Source organism: Vombatus ursinus, unplaced genomic scaffold (genome assembly GCF_900497805.2).
Source record: "Vombatus ursinus unplaced genomic scaffold, bare-nosed wombat genome assembly UNPS02014784.1, whole genome shotgun sequence".
In the NCBI taxonomy this organism is placed as follows: Eukaryota; Metazoa; Chordata; class Mammalia; order Diprotodontia; family Vombatidae; genus Vombatus; species Vombatus ursinus.
Window position 1 is genome coordinate 13,950,437 of NW_020954562.1, and position 15,911 is coordinate 13,966,347.

The 15,911-nt window shown below is 38.1% G+C and overlaps 1 protein-coding gene across 6 annotated transcripts in view; it reads left to right on the top strand.

The window, feature by feature from the left end:
• The window catches only part of FHDC1 (FH2 domain containing 1), a 59,589-nt gene that overhangs the window by 23,470 nt on the left and 20,208 nt on the right, over positions 1-15,911 (top strand). For all 6 annotated transcript variants that reach the window (XM_027866956.1, XM_027866954.1, XM_027866955.1 and 3 more), the window contains 4 exons: positions 2,069-2,130; positions 2,943-3,045; positions 11,106-11,191; positions 11,297-11,397. In XM_027866956.1, coding sequence (XP_027722757.1) covers positions 2,069-2,130; positions 2,943-3,045; positions 11,106-11,191; positions 11,297-11,397 — 352 coding nt within the window. The remainder of the gene's footprint in view (positions 1-2,068; positions 2,131-2,942; positions 3,046-11,105; positions 11,192-11,296; positions 11,398-15,911) is intronic.

Below are 15,911 nucleotides of genomic sequence, written 5' to 3' on the forward strand. Positions count from 1 at the left end.
TACAATGCAGACTAAACTTTGTAAACTAAGGTATGTGTAGAATAAATATAAGTGTAGCGGAAAGAGCCCTGAACTTGTAATCAGAGAATTTGGGTTCAAATCCTGGTTCTGCTATTTATTAAGGAGTATGATCTTGGACAAGTCACAGTTTCCTCACCCATAAAGTGGGAGGATTGGACTAGATCAGGGATTTTTAAGTTAAGATCTATAGGGATTGTGAATAGTTTTCAAGGAATCTGTAAACCTAGATGAGGAAAAAATACATCTTTATTTTTACTAACTTCTAACTGTCCTTCAATTATGAATTTAGGCCAAAAATATTATTCTGAGCATAGGCTTCAACAGACTGCCAGAGGGGTCCATGGCACACAAAAGGTTCAGCAGTCCTGGACTAGATAATCTCTTAGGTCATTTCCTCCTCAAAATTTATGATCATGTGATCCTAAATTCTCATTCTTTTTTTCCTCATAATATGATCTTTCTTTGTGACAAGGTATTAAGTTTATTTTTGAAGTTCCTCTTTCCCATTCTTTCTTTTCTTCCCCCCTGCCTCCCTTCTTTAATATTGAAGTCAAACCAAAAGTACTTGGCAGGATTACTACTGAAGAGTCTGCCTATCCCTTAGTATCTGGAGGGATTTTTTTTTTGGCTTGACTATGGGGTTAAATGACTTGCCCAGGGTCACATAGCTAGTAAGTGTCAAGTGTCTGAGGCCAGATTTAAACTCAGTTCCTCCTGACCCCAAGGCTGGAGCTTTATCCACTTCACCATCTAGCTGCCCCAGAAGTTGTTTTTTATGACTAGTAGATGAAAGCAATAAAATGAAATATATCCCTTGGGCTGGTAAATCAAGAGATTGTTTATTGCCTGTTTTCAGAAAAACACCAAATTCAGTCTTTTTTAAATGTTTATTTTATCTTATTTTCACCAAATTCAGTCTTGCAAAAGATTAACCTTACAGAAGAAAGTGACATGCCATTGGTTGAAGTGGTTTTGCATCTTCTTAGAAAACTAGATAAGGTCACTGACAGAGCCAGAAAACTTTAGTTTGTAATTGAATTCTCTTTTGTTCAGAATAATAACATTCATTTGGAAAGGAAAAGGGTTAAAACAACATTCTTATTTGTAGCAAATCTCCACTTTATTAAAAAACAAATGGAAAAAAATTGTTTCCCTTTTAAGTTTATCTTTCTTCCTTGAATCCTGGATTTTTACTTCTAGAGAAATTAAAGACTGGTCCAAAAAAAAAAGTTCAATTCAGCCTGTTTTCCAATCTGATTAACCTTATCTAATTAATTACTTATGGTGATGCATTTGAATGCAAACCAGTGACCCTACCTCAAAGGAAAAATGTGTTGAAATGAAGAATTTAAGCACCCTGAAAAGCTGTAGTATTTAGAAATATTTCTGCCTGAGGGAGATATGTGAAACAGGCAGCAGCTGAAGTTTGCATTTTGACAATATAGCAGAGTAACTGCAGAAAGAAATCCATATTTGCATTTTATGTCAGGTAGGTTATGTTATTTCCAGCCTTTTTAGGACCTCCACTGTAACAAATGTATTTGATTTTGAGATACTTCTTCTCCCTCTGCCCTCCCTAAGTATGTTATTAGACAAGTATTTTTTTTTAAATAAAAGCAAATTTAGTTTTTTAAGGGGGAAACAGGGATGAAATGGAGGATTTCATGGTAGTCCTTGAAATATTTAGAGATTTCCTTCACCGTCTCCCAACCAGGGTTGGGAATCACTGTGTATTATAAACCTTCACTATTAGATTTAACTCTCTCAGTTCAAGCCTTACTATAGCATAGACTCAGACATCTGTTTCCAAATTGTGGCTATTAATAGTGGGTGGGCTGTATTGTTTCCAAGAAAAGACTACTTCCCCTCCCCCCTCTTTTTTAAAGAAATGGATAATCCTTCATGTTGTAAAAGAAAGCTGTCTAGACTATCAATCCTCAAACTTATATGTTGGTTGCAATAAAAACTAATTTTATGTTTGGTAGGTTTTAATTCTTTTCTTTTTTCGTTGGTGTTGTAATAATCTTGTGGGTTTTTTCTCCCCCAGATTTCAGTCTTGGATGCAAAACGGTGCATGAACATTGGAATATTTCTCAAGCAGTTCAAAAAGTAAGCTCTTGTGTTGGCATAGATTGGATGGTGACAGCACTGCTATTAAGGAACATTTCAAACCCAGGGTGTGATGGAGGGATTAAATTTTAATGAGTGAAAATCCCTTTCCTCCCCCTCAGCTTCATCATCCTCTTTTTAGATGGGGTAGTTGATAATGCTGCATGAGTGTGTCACTCTCTGCTGTTCTAGCCCATGAAAAAATAGGCTATTGACATTAGATGCAGTGAGAATTATCCCAGCACTCTGCTTGGATCCTGCTATGTCAATAGGTAGGCAGACTTATAGTTATCCTTGCCCTTTAAGTATATGTTGACACTGGGGATGCAAAAATTTGTTAAATGCTAGAGATCTATCTAAAATGAAAAAAGGTCGAGTCTTCAGTCAAGTTTCCTTACTACCACCACCACTCCGAAAAAACAAACAAACAAACAAATCTATGAAGTTTTAGTAAGGAAGGCCAAAGAAGTTTTAACTTAATGTTGTTCTTCACCATGAGAGGGAAAAAAAAAGGCCCACAACAGCTGTTGCTGCTCTGAGGTTCCCTGGGAGGCTGGTGGATTGTTTTCTGTGTAAAAGCAACATTGAACATTGCATTAGAGAGAGTCATGCTGTTTCCCTGGCAATCAATGCTGCTATTGGGAGCAATGATACAAAATAGCTTGTCAAAATGGGGAGGTTGTGGGCTTGAAAGGGTGTGTGTTTGATTTGGGCAGGGGAGAAAGGTGTTTGTGTCTTTCATTTCCCCTGAATTGTACCTCCTGTTGGTACTAGCAAACATGAAAGGGCATTTGGTCCACTGTCTCTTCAAGGTCTCCCCAGTCCATAGTAGAAGATATCCACCAAGGAAATGGCGAACATTACGGATCAGAAACTTTGCGAGAATTTCTTAAGCTTTTGCCGGAGTCAGAAGAGGTAAATTGGTTTGGGGAGGGATGGATACTGGATGTGGGGGCTGATTGCATTCACTGTCCTCTTACTGTGATGAAAGTAGACTTGATATTTTAGAACTGTCTTTTCTCATGTTCAAAGGTCTCTGTTCTGATTGCTTTTCTGTCCATAGTAAGAGCTACTGGTACACAGTGCCTGGTACATGGTAGCCACCCAACAATTGCTTATTGATGATTAGTGCATATGCATCCTAACAGAAATCCACATTCCTCATCAGTAAAAACCCAACATAGTTAAGATCTAATATATAGGATGACACTTTCAGAGTTCCTTTTGCAATCTCAAGATGCTTTACAAATATTAATCTTACCCCACATAAATTACTCTCTAATTTACAATTGGGAACTGTAAAATACAGAGAGAACTATAGATTGTTAAGATGCATTTAAAATGCCAACTTACACGTTAAAACATAATAAACATAAAAATAAGGAGGCTAGCCTCGGTTCATTAGATTATGATCTCCTTTGCCTCAGTTACAATTCCCCCTTCCCCCCAAAGGAAAACTTGTTTGAGAGAAACAGAGTGGAGTAGTAGAAAGAGCTGGTCTCAGAGTCAGAAAGATGTGGGTTTAAGTCCCACAACTGACACATACTGTCTGTGTTAACCCTGGGCAAGTAACTTAACCTCCTAGTACCCTAGGTAGCTTTCTAAACTCTCAAGGAGTCTCAACCTGTGTTGATAAGTTCTCCTAAGGAGTTCACTATATCACTAAACTCACCGGCTTGTTTTGCGCTTCCTCAGAAGAAAACACTTCTGAAAATGAAAAAAGAAAAGCCCTCCTCAAAGTTGGTATGGAGTTATTTGTCAATAATCCACCAACCCAAATGGCTGAAAAGTGAAAAAAAGAATTCAGCATAACGAAACATTTAGTCTGAGAAACAAAATTAGTTTGATTAATTTTCAGAGTGAATTGAGGGAGTAGGGTAGAGTGAATTAACCAATTGTATAGGGTGGTTAGAAGTCCTGTGATATAGGGTTAGAGCAATAAAGAAAAATCAAACTTTGTGAAAGCTCCTTAAGCTTCTCCAAGTAATTCGTTAACAAGCCCATTTATACTTTCTGTGGGATCAGTGGGAAACTCTAGTTCTAAAATGTCAAGTTTAAGGACTTAATAGGTAACTTAGTATTTTAAACACATCTTCATAATCTATCGTTTTCTTTGTATCTTAGAATTCCTAACTGTAAATTAAAGAGTAATTTACACAGGGTAAGATTAATTAATAAAGTTTAATGTTTGTGAAGTCTTGAGATTGTGAAAGGAACTCTAAAGGTGTCCTACTATAATTTGTACTGGATCTTAACTATTTTATGCTTTTATTAGTGAGGAATGTTTGTGCATTTCTGTTATGATGCATATAATCTCATTAATTCAAACACTATTAGTTCTCCCTTCTTTACTGTGAAGTCCTTCCACGCTCACTGCAGGAACTGCTACTACTGAAACCTTCGTTACTCGGCCTTGAATGATGACTCTTTCTGATCTTAAGTCGGCTGGCTCTTGACTGCCAGAGTCAGCCACAGACAGAGTCCATCCCCTTGGCTACATGGAAGCCTTTCAAATTGACTTAGTACGAGCTATCAGAAGCCTGGTATAGTTTTTGATACACCGAGATCACTACCGCATCTCAGTGAGGCTTCAGAGTAGAACTTCAATGCGGACACTAGTTTATACATGTTATTTTGGACAAAAAACAAAAGAAACATGATTTTATTATAACTTTAGCTCATATTTAGGGGAAACCAGAGCTTTCCATAGGCTTTTCTTCCATAGTTGTGTCCTAGTTAGGACTCAGTTTTGTATATCCATCCTTATCTCAGAGGATCCAGTAGATAGCTAAATAAATGAATCACTTATTAAGTGCTTAGTATGTTCTAAGCACTCTGTTTGCTGCTGGGGATAGCAGTACAAGCAAACAAGACAGTCTCTTCCCTCAGAAAGCTTCCATTCTAGCAGAGGAAGACAATGTGTAAAGAAAAGCTGGAGATGGGAGTACCAGAACAGTAGCATTGTGTTGATATTGCTGGAAAGTGGGGGGATGCAAAGCTAAATAAAAAGGGTATAAGTTATAAAGCCCTGTGTTCAAATCTACCTCTGATACCACGTAAGCCTGGGTTCATCTTAACTCTTCTGAGCCTCAACTTCCAAATCTATAAATGAGATCATGTGTATAAAGTTCTTTTAAAACTTTAAAAAACTATGCAACTGTCAGTTATTGTCGGAAAACCTGAAGGTTACAGAAATCTTAGGGGGGGAGGCAAAATAATTGTGAGAAACATTTTATTTTAAAGATTGTTTTTCTCCCCAGAACACCTTGAGGACTGCCAGCCTTGTCTTAGATTTAGAGCTGGAAGGGAAGTCAGAGGCTGCATAGCCCAGCCCCGTTGCTTTACAGATGTGGAAAATGAGACCCGAGGAAGTGAAGTGACTTTCCCCAAGACCACACAGGGACTAAGCATCTGAGGCTGGTCGTCTGGCTCCAGTTTCTCACCTCAGGTGGTTGCTTAGCCCATCCCAGGGCCTGGGAGTGGACTCCTTAAGTTACTTCCCAGCTCTGAAATAAGCAGCAGCTGGTCCACATTGCTTTCCCTAGTGATGATCATCAGCCTTACAATCTGACAAGCCCTGTCACACTCCTCCTTGTTTACAGTACTTAGTTTTGGTTCCAACTCACCACACCCTCCCCACTCAAACTGTGAGCTCTTTTCCTTCTGCAGGAACTCCCTGACAGTCCCTGGCCTGACTCCCCATACCTCCCCTCCTTTCTTCTCCCCTCCCTAAACAACTCCAGCATATCAGTGCTGTTGAAGGGAGTAGTAGCAGCGAAGGGCTGGCGACTGATGTCCTGGGCAAGAACAAGTTTTTGTGGGTGGTGTTAGTACCATATGGCTTCTGGCACCACAGGACCTGAAGCTCATTGTATCCCTCCTCCTGAGGATTAGGTGCCAGAAAAGATCTTAGTGCCAGAAAAGCTAGAGCAGAGGGGTGATTTTTTGGGGGGGGGCGAGGGGGTCAGAGGGACAAGGAGAAGGCAGAGAAAAGTCTAAAGAAGAAGCAGTGCCAGATGGAGAAGCTGAAGAATGGATGAGGGGCATGTTAGTGATGGAATGGTCAGTCACTTACTGGAGTGGTGATGTCTGGGTTCTTTTGTGGAATAAAGAATAATGAATTGACAGAGGCAACATGGCGTATTGGATAAGTTATGACTGGGTTCAGATCTCACCTTGTTTTCTCATCTGTAAAATGAGCAAGTTGGATTTAGTGGTCCCTAAGGTCCCTTTACTCTTTAAATCTATGATCTTAAGATTGGATAGTATAAGGTTTACAAAACATTTTATGTATCTTTATTTGATACTCATAGCAGCCTTGTAAAGTACTGCAGGTGTCCCCATTTTTTAGTTTGTTTTTCATACATGTGATTTCATCTCTTCAGTGAACTCCCAGTGTGGGAACCCTACTAATGCATATCTGCAGCTATAACTTAAAATCTGAGAGAGCTGCCTGAAGGCATTGAAAATTTAGTCTTGCCCAAGGTCATACATACAGCTGGTATGTATCAGAGTCAGAACTTTAAAAAACATTTTTTAGATTTTTTTAGATTTATTTTTATTCTCAGCTTAGCAAATAACAAAGTTTAACAAATGCTTATCAAATAAAAAGAAGTATTTCTATGTACATAGTTGAACAGAAAAAAAGATTGTACATAAAACTACAGATCTCTATCATGATTGCTTTTCTTTTAAAGTATTTAGTAAGACCAACCTGTAGTTTTCAAAAGTACTCCATCTGCCTGGGCTTTTTCTTAGCTTCTCTACTTCTCTTCTTTTCTCTGTATTTCAAAAAAGAGATGCTTCAGTGACTCTTTTTTCTACCTTATCCCTATACCCCTCCTTTGTCTCACCCTACCCTTCCATTTGAAAAGAAAAGAAAACCCACATCCTTGTAACAAATACGCATAGTCCAAATGAACCTATCCATTCATGGAGATGGGAGGCCTACAAGTATTAAACATTGTGCATATTTCCAGACTTTTTCCATGTATCAATCAATTCTGATGACTTCCCCACCCTCTAAAAATACTTTTTGTCATATGGAATGGTTCTCTGAGAAGGGGAGGAAGAAGCATACATAGAATATGATGGCAAAGTAAGAAACAGAAAATATCAATAAAAACTTATTTTAAAAAACCCAGTATGTTCAGTCAAGCAAAACAAATTCTCATATTGGCTGCATCCGAGTCTCATTCTGCATTTTGAGTCCATTACCTCTCAGTCAGGAGGTGGATAGCTATTTCCTTATCAGTCTCTGGAACCATGGTTGGTCATTGCATTGATCAGAGTTCTCAGATCTCTCAAAATTTTTCTTTATAATGTTATCTTTGTATAAATTGTTCTCCTGGTTCTCACTTTACTCTGCATCAATTCATGCAAGTCTTTCCAGTTTTCTCTGAAACCATTTTGAGATTTTTTTACAGGGCAGTAATATTCCATTCAGTTGTCTAGCCATTCCCCAGTGTATTGGCATCCTCTCACCTCTTGATTTCTTTTCTACTTCAGAAAGAAACATTATAAATATTTTTGGTCATATAGGACCATTTCCTGTTTCTTTGATCTCTTTGGGGTATAAGCTTCATAGTGGTATTGCTGGGTCAGTGACTCTTATGGCATAGTTGCAAATCAATTTCCATAACAACTGGACCATTTCACGTCTCCACCAACAGTTGATTAGTGTCAGAGGTAGAATTTGATCCCAGTGTTCTGAACTCCAAGGTTGTTCCTCTAGTCACTATGCTTGATTCATAGGATTAGGAACCTCAAGCTTAGTAATTTAAATCATTTCTCATAGTCACAGAGCTGAGAAGTATGGGGTTTAGGCTCAAGTCTATTTTGACTCTGTTATAAAAATGGCTTGAAGCAGCACTGACCTCCCTCCTTGCTATCAGAACACATTGGTATAAGTTATTGTCACTTGGATAATTTAACTTTTGCCCTATGCTGGAAAAATAGAACAGAAAAAGCCCTTTTCTGTCAGCCTTTCCCAGTTGAAGAGTAGGGTTTCATTATTTGTTTCTCCTCTATCCAGTCTGTTAATCTTCCCTCAAACGAAGACAGAGGGAAAATGCAGACATTAGGACACTTAAGAGTGCATGTGTGGCCTCTTTATCCTGCAGAGAAAGAAGGGGGGTTGGACCCAGCTCTCAACCAGGGGAAAGGTCTAAGAACTATTGCCCTCAGTCCCTTTCTTCCACCATACCCCTCTGTTCCAGCTTCCCCGGTTGTTGCCTTGCCCACCTGACTATCTGGTTGACATTATGACATGGATAGAAAAGAGGGAGGAAATCTAGACTGAGCCAGGAAGCATATTGGTTGCTGTGGTCACCTCTGCTTTCCTTTTCCCTTCATTCTTTTTCATGTTCTGCTTCTCCTAGGGGAACAATGACGAGGAAGGACATTGGTGCAAGGTGGGGGAGGTGGAGCATTACATAGGTAAGGGGAGGAAGATTGATTCCTTTATTAAAGGATGCGAAAGTCTAGGCTTTCATTTTTTTCCCCATAGATCTGAGCAGAGTAGACAAAGGGCCTTGTGGCTTTGAAGACATATTTTTTTGGGAGCATGCATAGTTTAAGTTTATGGCCTAAGCAAGCCCCTTGCCCTCAGTCAATGTAATGCTTAATGTTTAACGAAAGTTTCTTGATAAGTGGCGGCACATGAATGTAATGGAATATTACTGCCTTATAAGAAATGGTAAATATAATGAATGTGGATAAGCATGGGAAGACTTATATGAACTGATGCAAAGTGAAGTCAGCAAAACCAGGAAAATAATGTATGTAATATGTGCAATAACATAAATGGAAAAATACATTTTAAAAATTAATGTTGTGAAATTACAGTCATCAAGCCTGAGCTCAAAGAAGATATACAATATGGTACCTTCCCTCCTCCTTTATAGGTGTGGGGGACTATGGGCATAGGACACTGCATATATTTTCAGAATTTTTTAATATGTTGGTTAGTTTTGCTGAACTGTCTTTTTCTTTTTTTTTTAATTCCTTGTTATAAGGGATGACTCTCTGGGAGAGGGGGTGGGGGAAGAATACATTGGGAAATGTAAAAACAAAAGATAGTAATAAATGTATTTTTAAAAAGATTCTTGATAAGAGTGACGAGAATTAATCATAATTATAGGCCTGTTCCCTATAAACATGGTTCACTCCTGTGATTCACATGCTTCTACTATTGCTATACTGCCTTTTCTTCAGCTGTCCCTGGGATTTTACTAGTATAGGGGACTTCCATTGTGCCAGCACAGGTCAGCACCTGCTTGTAGCTTCTACTTTTAGGAAGTTGCCCAGAGCACTGTGAGGTTAAGTGATTTGCCTGGTGTTTCTGACCAGAATGTCAAGATGCTGTGGTTCAGCCAACAAAGATGTCAGTACTGGGTGTGTCTCATTTTCTGACTTGGGGGTGAGCTAGGGAAATGAGCTTGAGAAAGGGAAAGTGGAGTGGTTAGAGAGAGAAAGATGTACAGTACACATTAGTGGCTGGACATGGAAGATGTACAGATGCCCCATGTACCTTAGTAGGACCAGAGATGGGTTGCATATTGAAAGGATCAGCAAATACAAGAGTATAGAAAATTACTCTGAGCCTCTTCCTGGCAACTGAGTACTTAGGAGGAAATTTAACTTTTTAGCCTGTTGCAGGAAAAATTAAAATTAAAAAATTAAAAATTTAAATATTTTAAAAAATTTTTAAAAATTAACATACATCTGGCCCAACATGAGGTGTAAATTTGGCCTATTATTTCAGAGTAGTTGACTTGAATCTTTTTAAAATACACTTTGCATTATACGTTAGGTTTTATTTCAAACCTTTAGAAGATATATTATGTTGATTCTCAATACCTTCTGAATGAATTGGTGGGAAGTAAGAAAGGGTAAAAATATGTGAAGTAGATGAAAAAATCATAGAAAAGGAACATGCTTTGTTGGGGACATATGATAGAACTGATGAGTTGTGCTTTTTGGTATTATTAAAGTATTATGTACACAAGTAAGAAAAATTTTTTTTTACACAAGACTTTCTGTGGCAGTAGTCTTACAAGTGGTTTTGCTAACAAACCTTACTGAGCTGGTCCTCTAAGTATGTGTTGGGGAACAACACTTCTGTTGTCTAGGAGCCCTTCTGTGCAACCCTGGGACCCATCCCAAGCTGTTGGACCTTAGGTTTACCAGAACTGGGTTTTTTTTTTCCTTCTTCAATTTATCCTGGGAAGAAAGTTTTGAAGAACTTTTCAAATATTAGATAGACTTTTCTTTTTCTTTTTCCCTCATGCTTGAGAACTTCAGAATATACCAGTCCCTTTCCATAAAACTGTTTATTCTAGGAATTTGGTACAGTGTAAATGTTAGATCTCACCCAAGGGTGTTTAGTTCCTAATATATAAAAAGTAGTAGAGTATAAATTTTAACTGGAAAGCATGGACCCTAGGGTCATGTTGGAATGATATTCCAGTCTCCTATTTCCTCCTCAAATGGTAACTTTTCCTTTCAGAATATTCTCTTCAGACTTAATTCATCCTTTATCACTTCAAATCATTAATTTTTTTTATTTTTAAAAAAATTTGAAATCACTTAAATTTGACAGTTATTAAATGACTACCATGTGCCATGACTGTGAGAGGTGCTGGAGATACAAAAACAAAAACAATAGTCCCTGTCCTTACAAGGAGCTTATATTCTGGTTCCATTTAGTGTATCCGAATGGTGCCAGATCAAAATGCTTTATAGTTTCACATATTTATTCTGAGTACTTCTATTTCACATCTATGATCATGGGGAAAAATAAAATCCATAGAGCACAAGTCTGTGTGTGATCATAAAAACTCTCATTGTCTGTACTCATCTCTGCTTTTGTGATGATTTTATTTAACTCTTTAAAATTAAAAAAAAATCCAGGCAGTGCTAAAGTTTTGATCATAAACTGTTATTTCTCTATTCTCCTCTCATTTGTCTTTTAGGTAAAGAAATTAAAAACATTTAGTGGAGATGCAGCCAAGCTGTCTCTGGCAGATTCCTTTATATACTTCCTAATTCAGGTGCCAAAGTAAGGATGTACTAGTTATTCTTTTCATAGTGAGTTCTTTGATTATTGGTGTTTTTGTGTAAAGGTTTTTTCTTTTCTTTTTTCTTTCTTTTTTCTGTCTCTTAGCTATTCACTTCGGATTGAAGCCATGGTGCTAAAGAAGGAATTTTTACCTTCATGTTCTTCTCTGTGGGATGACATGTCTATTTTAAGAGTAGCTACAAAGGGTAAGTAACTAGTTCTGAGGTTATGCCTGCCTCTTATTTGCGCTTGTGTTTACTCAGTTTAGTTTAAAAAGTTCTTATCAAGTGCTTTGTGCCAGGCACTGGGGACAAAGAGAAAAATGAAATAACCCTTGCCTACAAAGAGTCTAATAGTCTACTTATTTTTTTTTTAAATTTATTTATTTATTTGCTTTTGGTCTTCAACATTCACGTCTATAAGATCTTGAGTTCTAAATTTTCTACCCCTCCCTCTGATCCCACCTTCCCAAGAAGGTATGCAATCTGATATATGCTATACATGTACAATCATATTAAACATATTTTCACATTAGTCATGTTGTAAAGAGCCTTTCCAAAGAGGAAAACCAGATGGAAGAAGAAACAAAACCAAAAAAAAAAGAGAAAGTAGTATGCTTCCATCTGCAGTCACACTCCATAATTCTTTCTCTGGATATGGATAGCATTTTCCATCATGAATCTTTTGGAATTGTCTTAGATCCTTGTATTGCTGAAAAGAGTTAAGTCTATCAAAGTTAGTCATCATATTATGTGGCTGTTACTATGTACAATGTTCTCCTGGTTCTTCTCATTTCACTCAGCATCAGTCCATACAAGTCTTTCCAGGTTTTTCTGAAGTCCTCCTGCTCATCATTTCCTATGGAACAATAGCATTCCATTACATTCATATACCACAACTTGTTCAGCCACTCTCCAGTTGAAGGACACTCCCTCAATTTCCAGTTATTTGCCACCACAAAGAGTTGCTATAACTATTTTTGTACATGTAGGTCCTTTTCTCGTTTTTATGATCTCTTTGGGATACAGACCTAGAAGTGGTATTGCAGATGAAAGGGTATGCACAGTTTTATAGCCCTTTGGGCGTATTTCCAAATTGCTCTCCAGAATGGTTGGGTCAGTTCACAACTACACAATGATGCATTAGTGTTCTAATTTTCCCACATCTCCAACATTTATCATTTTCCTGTTTTGTCATGTTGGTCAATCTGAAAGGTGTATTGTGGTACATCAGAGTTGTTTTAATTTGCATTTTTTTAATCAATAGTGATTTAGAACATTTTTTCATATGACTATAGATAGCTTTAATTTCTTCCTCTGAAAACTGCCTGTTCATATTCTTTGACCATTTGTCAGCTGGGGAATGACTTGTATTCTTATAAATTTGACTTAGTTCTCTATATATTTTAGAAACGAGGCCTTTATCAGAGACCCTGGCTGTAAAAATTGTCTCCCAGCTTTCTGCTTCCCTTACAATCTTGGTTGCGTTGGCTTTGTTTGTGCAAAAAACTTTCTAATTCAATGTAATCAAAATTATCCATTTTGCATTTCATAATGTCTTGTTTGATCATAAATTCTTCCATTCTCCATAGATCTGACAGGTAAACTATTCCTTGCTCTCCTAATTATATAGTCTACTTCTTTATGGCAGCATTTTAATTATTATTGTTTTAGATAAATCTTCAATACCTCAAAAAAGAGCCATGATATTAGCAGTGTGGGTCCTCCCTCCCCCCACAGAGTATACCCCTTTGTGCCCTGGTGGACTGTTGCATAATTTGTTGCCAGAAAAATTCATTGCCTGGTGGCCCACGTTCTGGCAATAAGTTTCTCTGATCTTAGCTAAGGTGATCCTTGGATGATAGAGGCACTACCCATTGCTAGGTTAGTACTTGAAACCTTTCCAGATTGGGTAGACCAGCCAGAGCTTGGGCATAGCTTTAGGAGCCCAGGGTCACCTCCAGGTCACGATAAGAGATTGATCTTGAGTGGAAGTTGGATGAAAGTCAATTGTTGATAATACCCCAAATGTGAAATGGAAAGGTCATAGGCTCTTGGCATTAGCAAGGACCTTAGGGATCAAATAGTCCAGGGGTTTCTGAATCTGGGCTCTGTGAACTTATTTTAACATTTAGAAAACTGTATTTCAATAATATTGGCTTCCTTTGTAATCTTGTTTATTTTATTTTATGCATTTAATAACATGATTCTGAGAAAAGGTCCATAGGTTTTGCCAGACTGTCAGAGGGGTCATAACACTAAAAAAGGGAAAAAAAACTTGATCTGGTCCAATTCCCTCATTTTGCAGATTAGGAAATTAAAGTAAAGTGACTTGCCTATGGTTCCAGGAAGCATTTTTTTTTTTAAGTTCTGTTTTTAAAAGTTTTATTGATGCCTTTTAAAAAAAAATACCAATGAAGTAATTCCTCTTTATATCCTCTCCTTCCCTCACTGAATCCTCCCTGGTGACAAAGGAAAACAGTAACTAAATAAAAATGGATGAACCATAGGTCTGATAGTATATACAGTGTCTCATACCCCTTAGCCCCCCACCTTTCATAGTCTGCCCTCCTTGACCAAGGAGAGCTCATTACTATCACAGTTCAATTGCCCTTCATTTTTTTCTTTTACATTATTGTAGTCATTATATATGTATAGTCTTTACCTGGGTATTTTACCTCACTTCTTATCAGCTCCTATATTTCAGTTTCCATGTTTCTTTAGATGACTCATATTTGTCTTTGTAGAGTACAGTAGTCTTCCATTACAAATGGGGATTCCTTTCAGATATGGACAAGGTAACCACTGAGATCCTTTTCAGATGGATTCCATAAAATTCTGTGATTCTGTACTTCATATTGGCTCATATAAATCTAAGACTGAAAGGAACTCTAGATGCAATTTAGCCCACCCCCTTCCTTTTACAGGTGGAGAAACTGATGCCCACAGAGATTCCATGACTTACTCAAGATTAAACAGGTAGCAACTGTCTGAGGTAGAATTTGAATCCATATCCTGTTACTCTAGAGTTGGTGCCCTTTTCACACATGCTACAATTTGTTAGAACAGTCCCTAGTTGTAGAGCATCTATTTTATTTCTGAGTTTTGTGACACCGCCCCCAAGTCCTATTTACTAGGATTATTTTTTTTCTTTAGTTTTCATCATTCACTTTTATAAGATTCTGAGTTCTAAATTTTTCCTCCTCCCTCCCCAAGAAGGCATGCAATCTGATAAAGGCTATACTTGTATAATCATATTAAATTTATTTCCACATAAGTCATATTGTGAAAGAAGAATCAGAACAAAAAGGGAAAACCACGGGAAAGAAAAAACAAACTAAAAAGAGAAAATAGTATGCTTTGATCTGCATTCAGACTCCATAGTTCTTTCTCTGGAAGTGGATAGCATTTTCCATCATGAGTTTTTTAGAATTGTCTTAGATACTTGCATTGCTGAGAAGAACTAAGTCTATCAAAATCAGTTATCGCACAATGTGGCTATTACTGTGTAGAGTGTTCTCCTGATTCTCACTCAGCATCAGTTCATATAAGTCTTTCCAGGTTTTTCTGAAGTCCACCTGCTCATCATTTCTTATAACACAATAGTATTCCATTACATTCATATACCACAACTTGTTCAGCCATTCCCCAATTGATGGATATCCCCTCAATTTCCAATTCTTTGCCACCACACAAAGAGCTGCTATAAATATTTTTGTGCATGTGTGTCCTTTCCCCTTTTTTACAATCTCTTTGGGATACAGACCTTTACTAGGATTATTTTTTTTTGACTGAACAACAAGCAGCGCTCCTCCTCACCCCAGGACTGCACCTCAGAACTGTGACCCAGATCCAAGCACCAGTAAAGCAAGAGATTCCTGCCTCAGCACTGGAAAAGAGATCCTTGTAATCCCCCTCTGATCAGCCACTCGATTCCCCCTCAGTCTGTGGGCCAGAAGCTCAAGAAACGGTCGTTGCCCTGAGGGCACACTCGGGACTTGTGGCTGAGACCTAGCTCCTCTCTCTCCGAAGTCACAGACTTTTCCCACTGACCTTCCACGTTGTCTTTGGCATTCATGGGTTGAGAAGTCTGGAAACTGCTACAGCTGCCAGCAATTCAGTCCTCTGAGGCCTGCTCCAGGGTCACTGCGGCCTGCCCACCCACACTGCACTGTGCTCCTCTCCCAGCCCGGCGCGATATACCTTTCTGATCAACCATCCAGGCTGTCTTTGTCTGGAAATTTGTTTCACTCTATCTTTTTGTGGGTTCTGCTGCTTTAGAATTTGTTTAGAGCCATTTTTTTTAGGTATTTGGAGGGCTTTGGGAGAGAGCTCAAGACAGCCACTGCTTTCCCTTCGCCATGTTGGCTCCGCCCTCCTACTAGGATTATTTAACCTAGCTTCTTGGAACCAGTATACTGGGGGAATCTATCTTTGTATTTGTCTTTCTGATTTCACATTGAGTCATGACTTGGCAGTCATGTGGTGATGTGGATTGACCACTGGATTTGGAGTCAGGAAGTCCTGAGTTTGAATCCTGCCTTGGACACTTAATAGCTGTGTGACCTTGAGCAAGATTCTTAACTTCCATTCCTCTTCTGTAAATGGAGATAATAATGGCTCCCAGGGAGAATCAAATGTAATTATACTGAGAATATACTGTGCATAACACTTTTGAAACCTTAAAGTGCTATATAAATGTTAGTTATTATTTTGTTGTC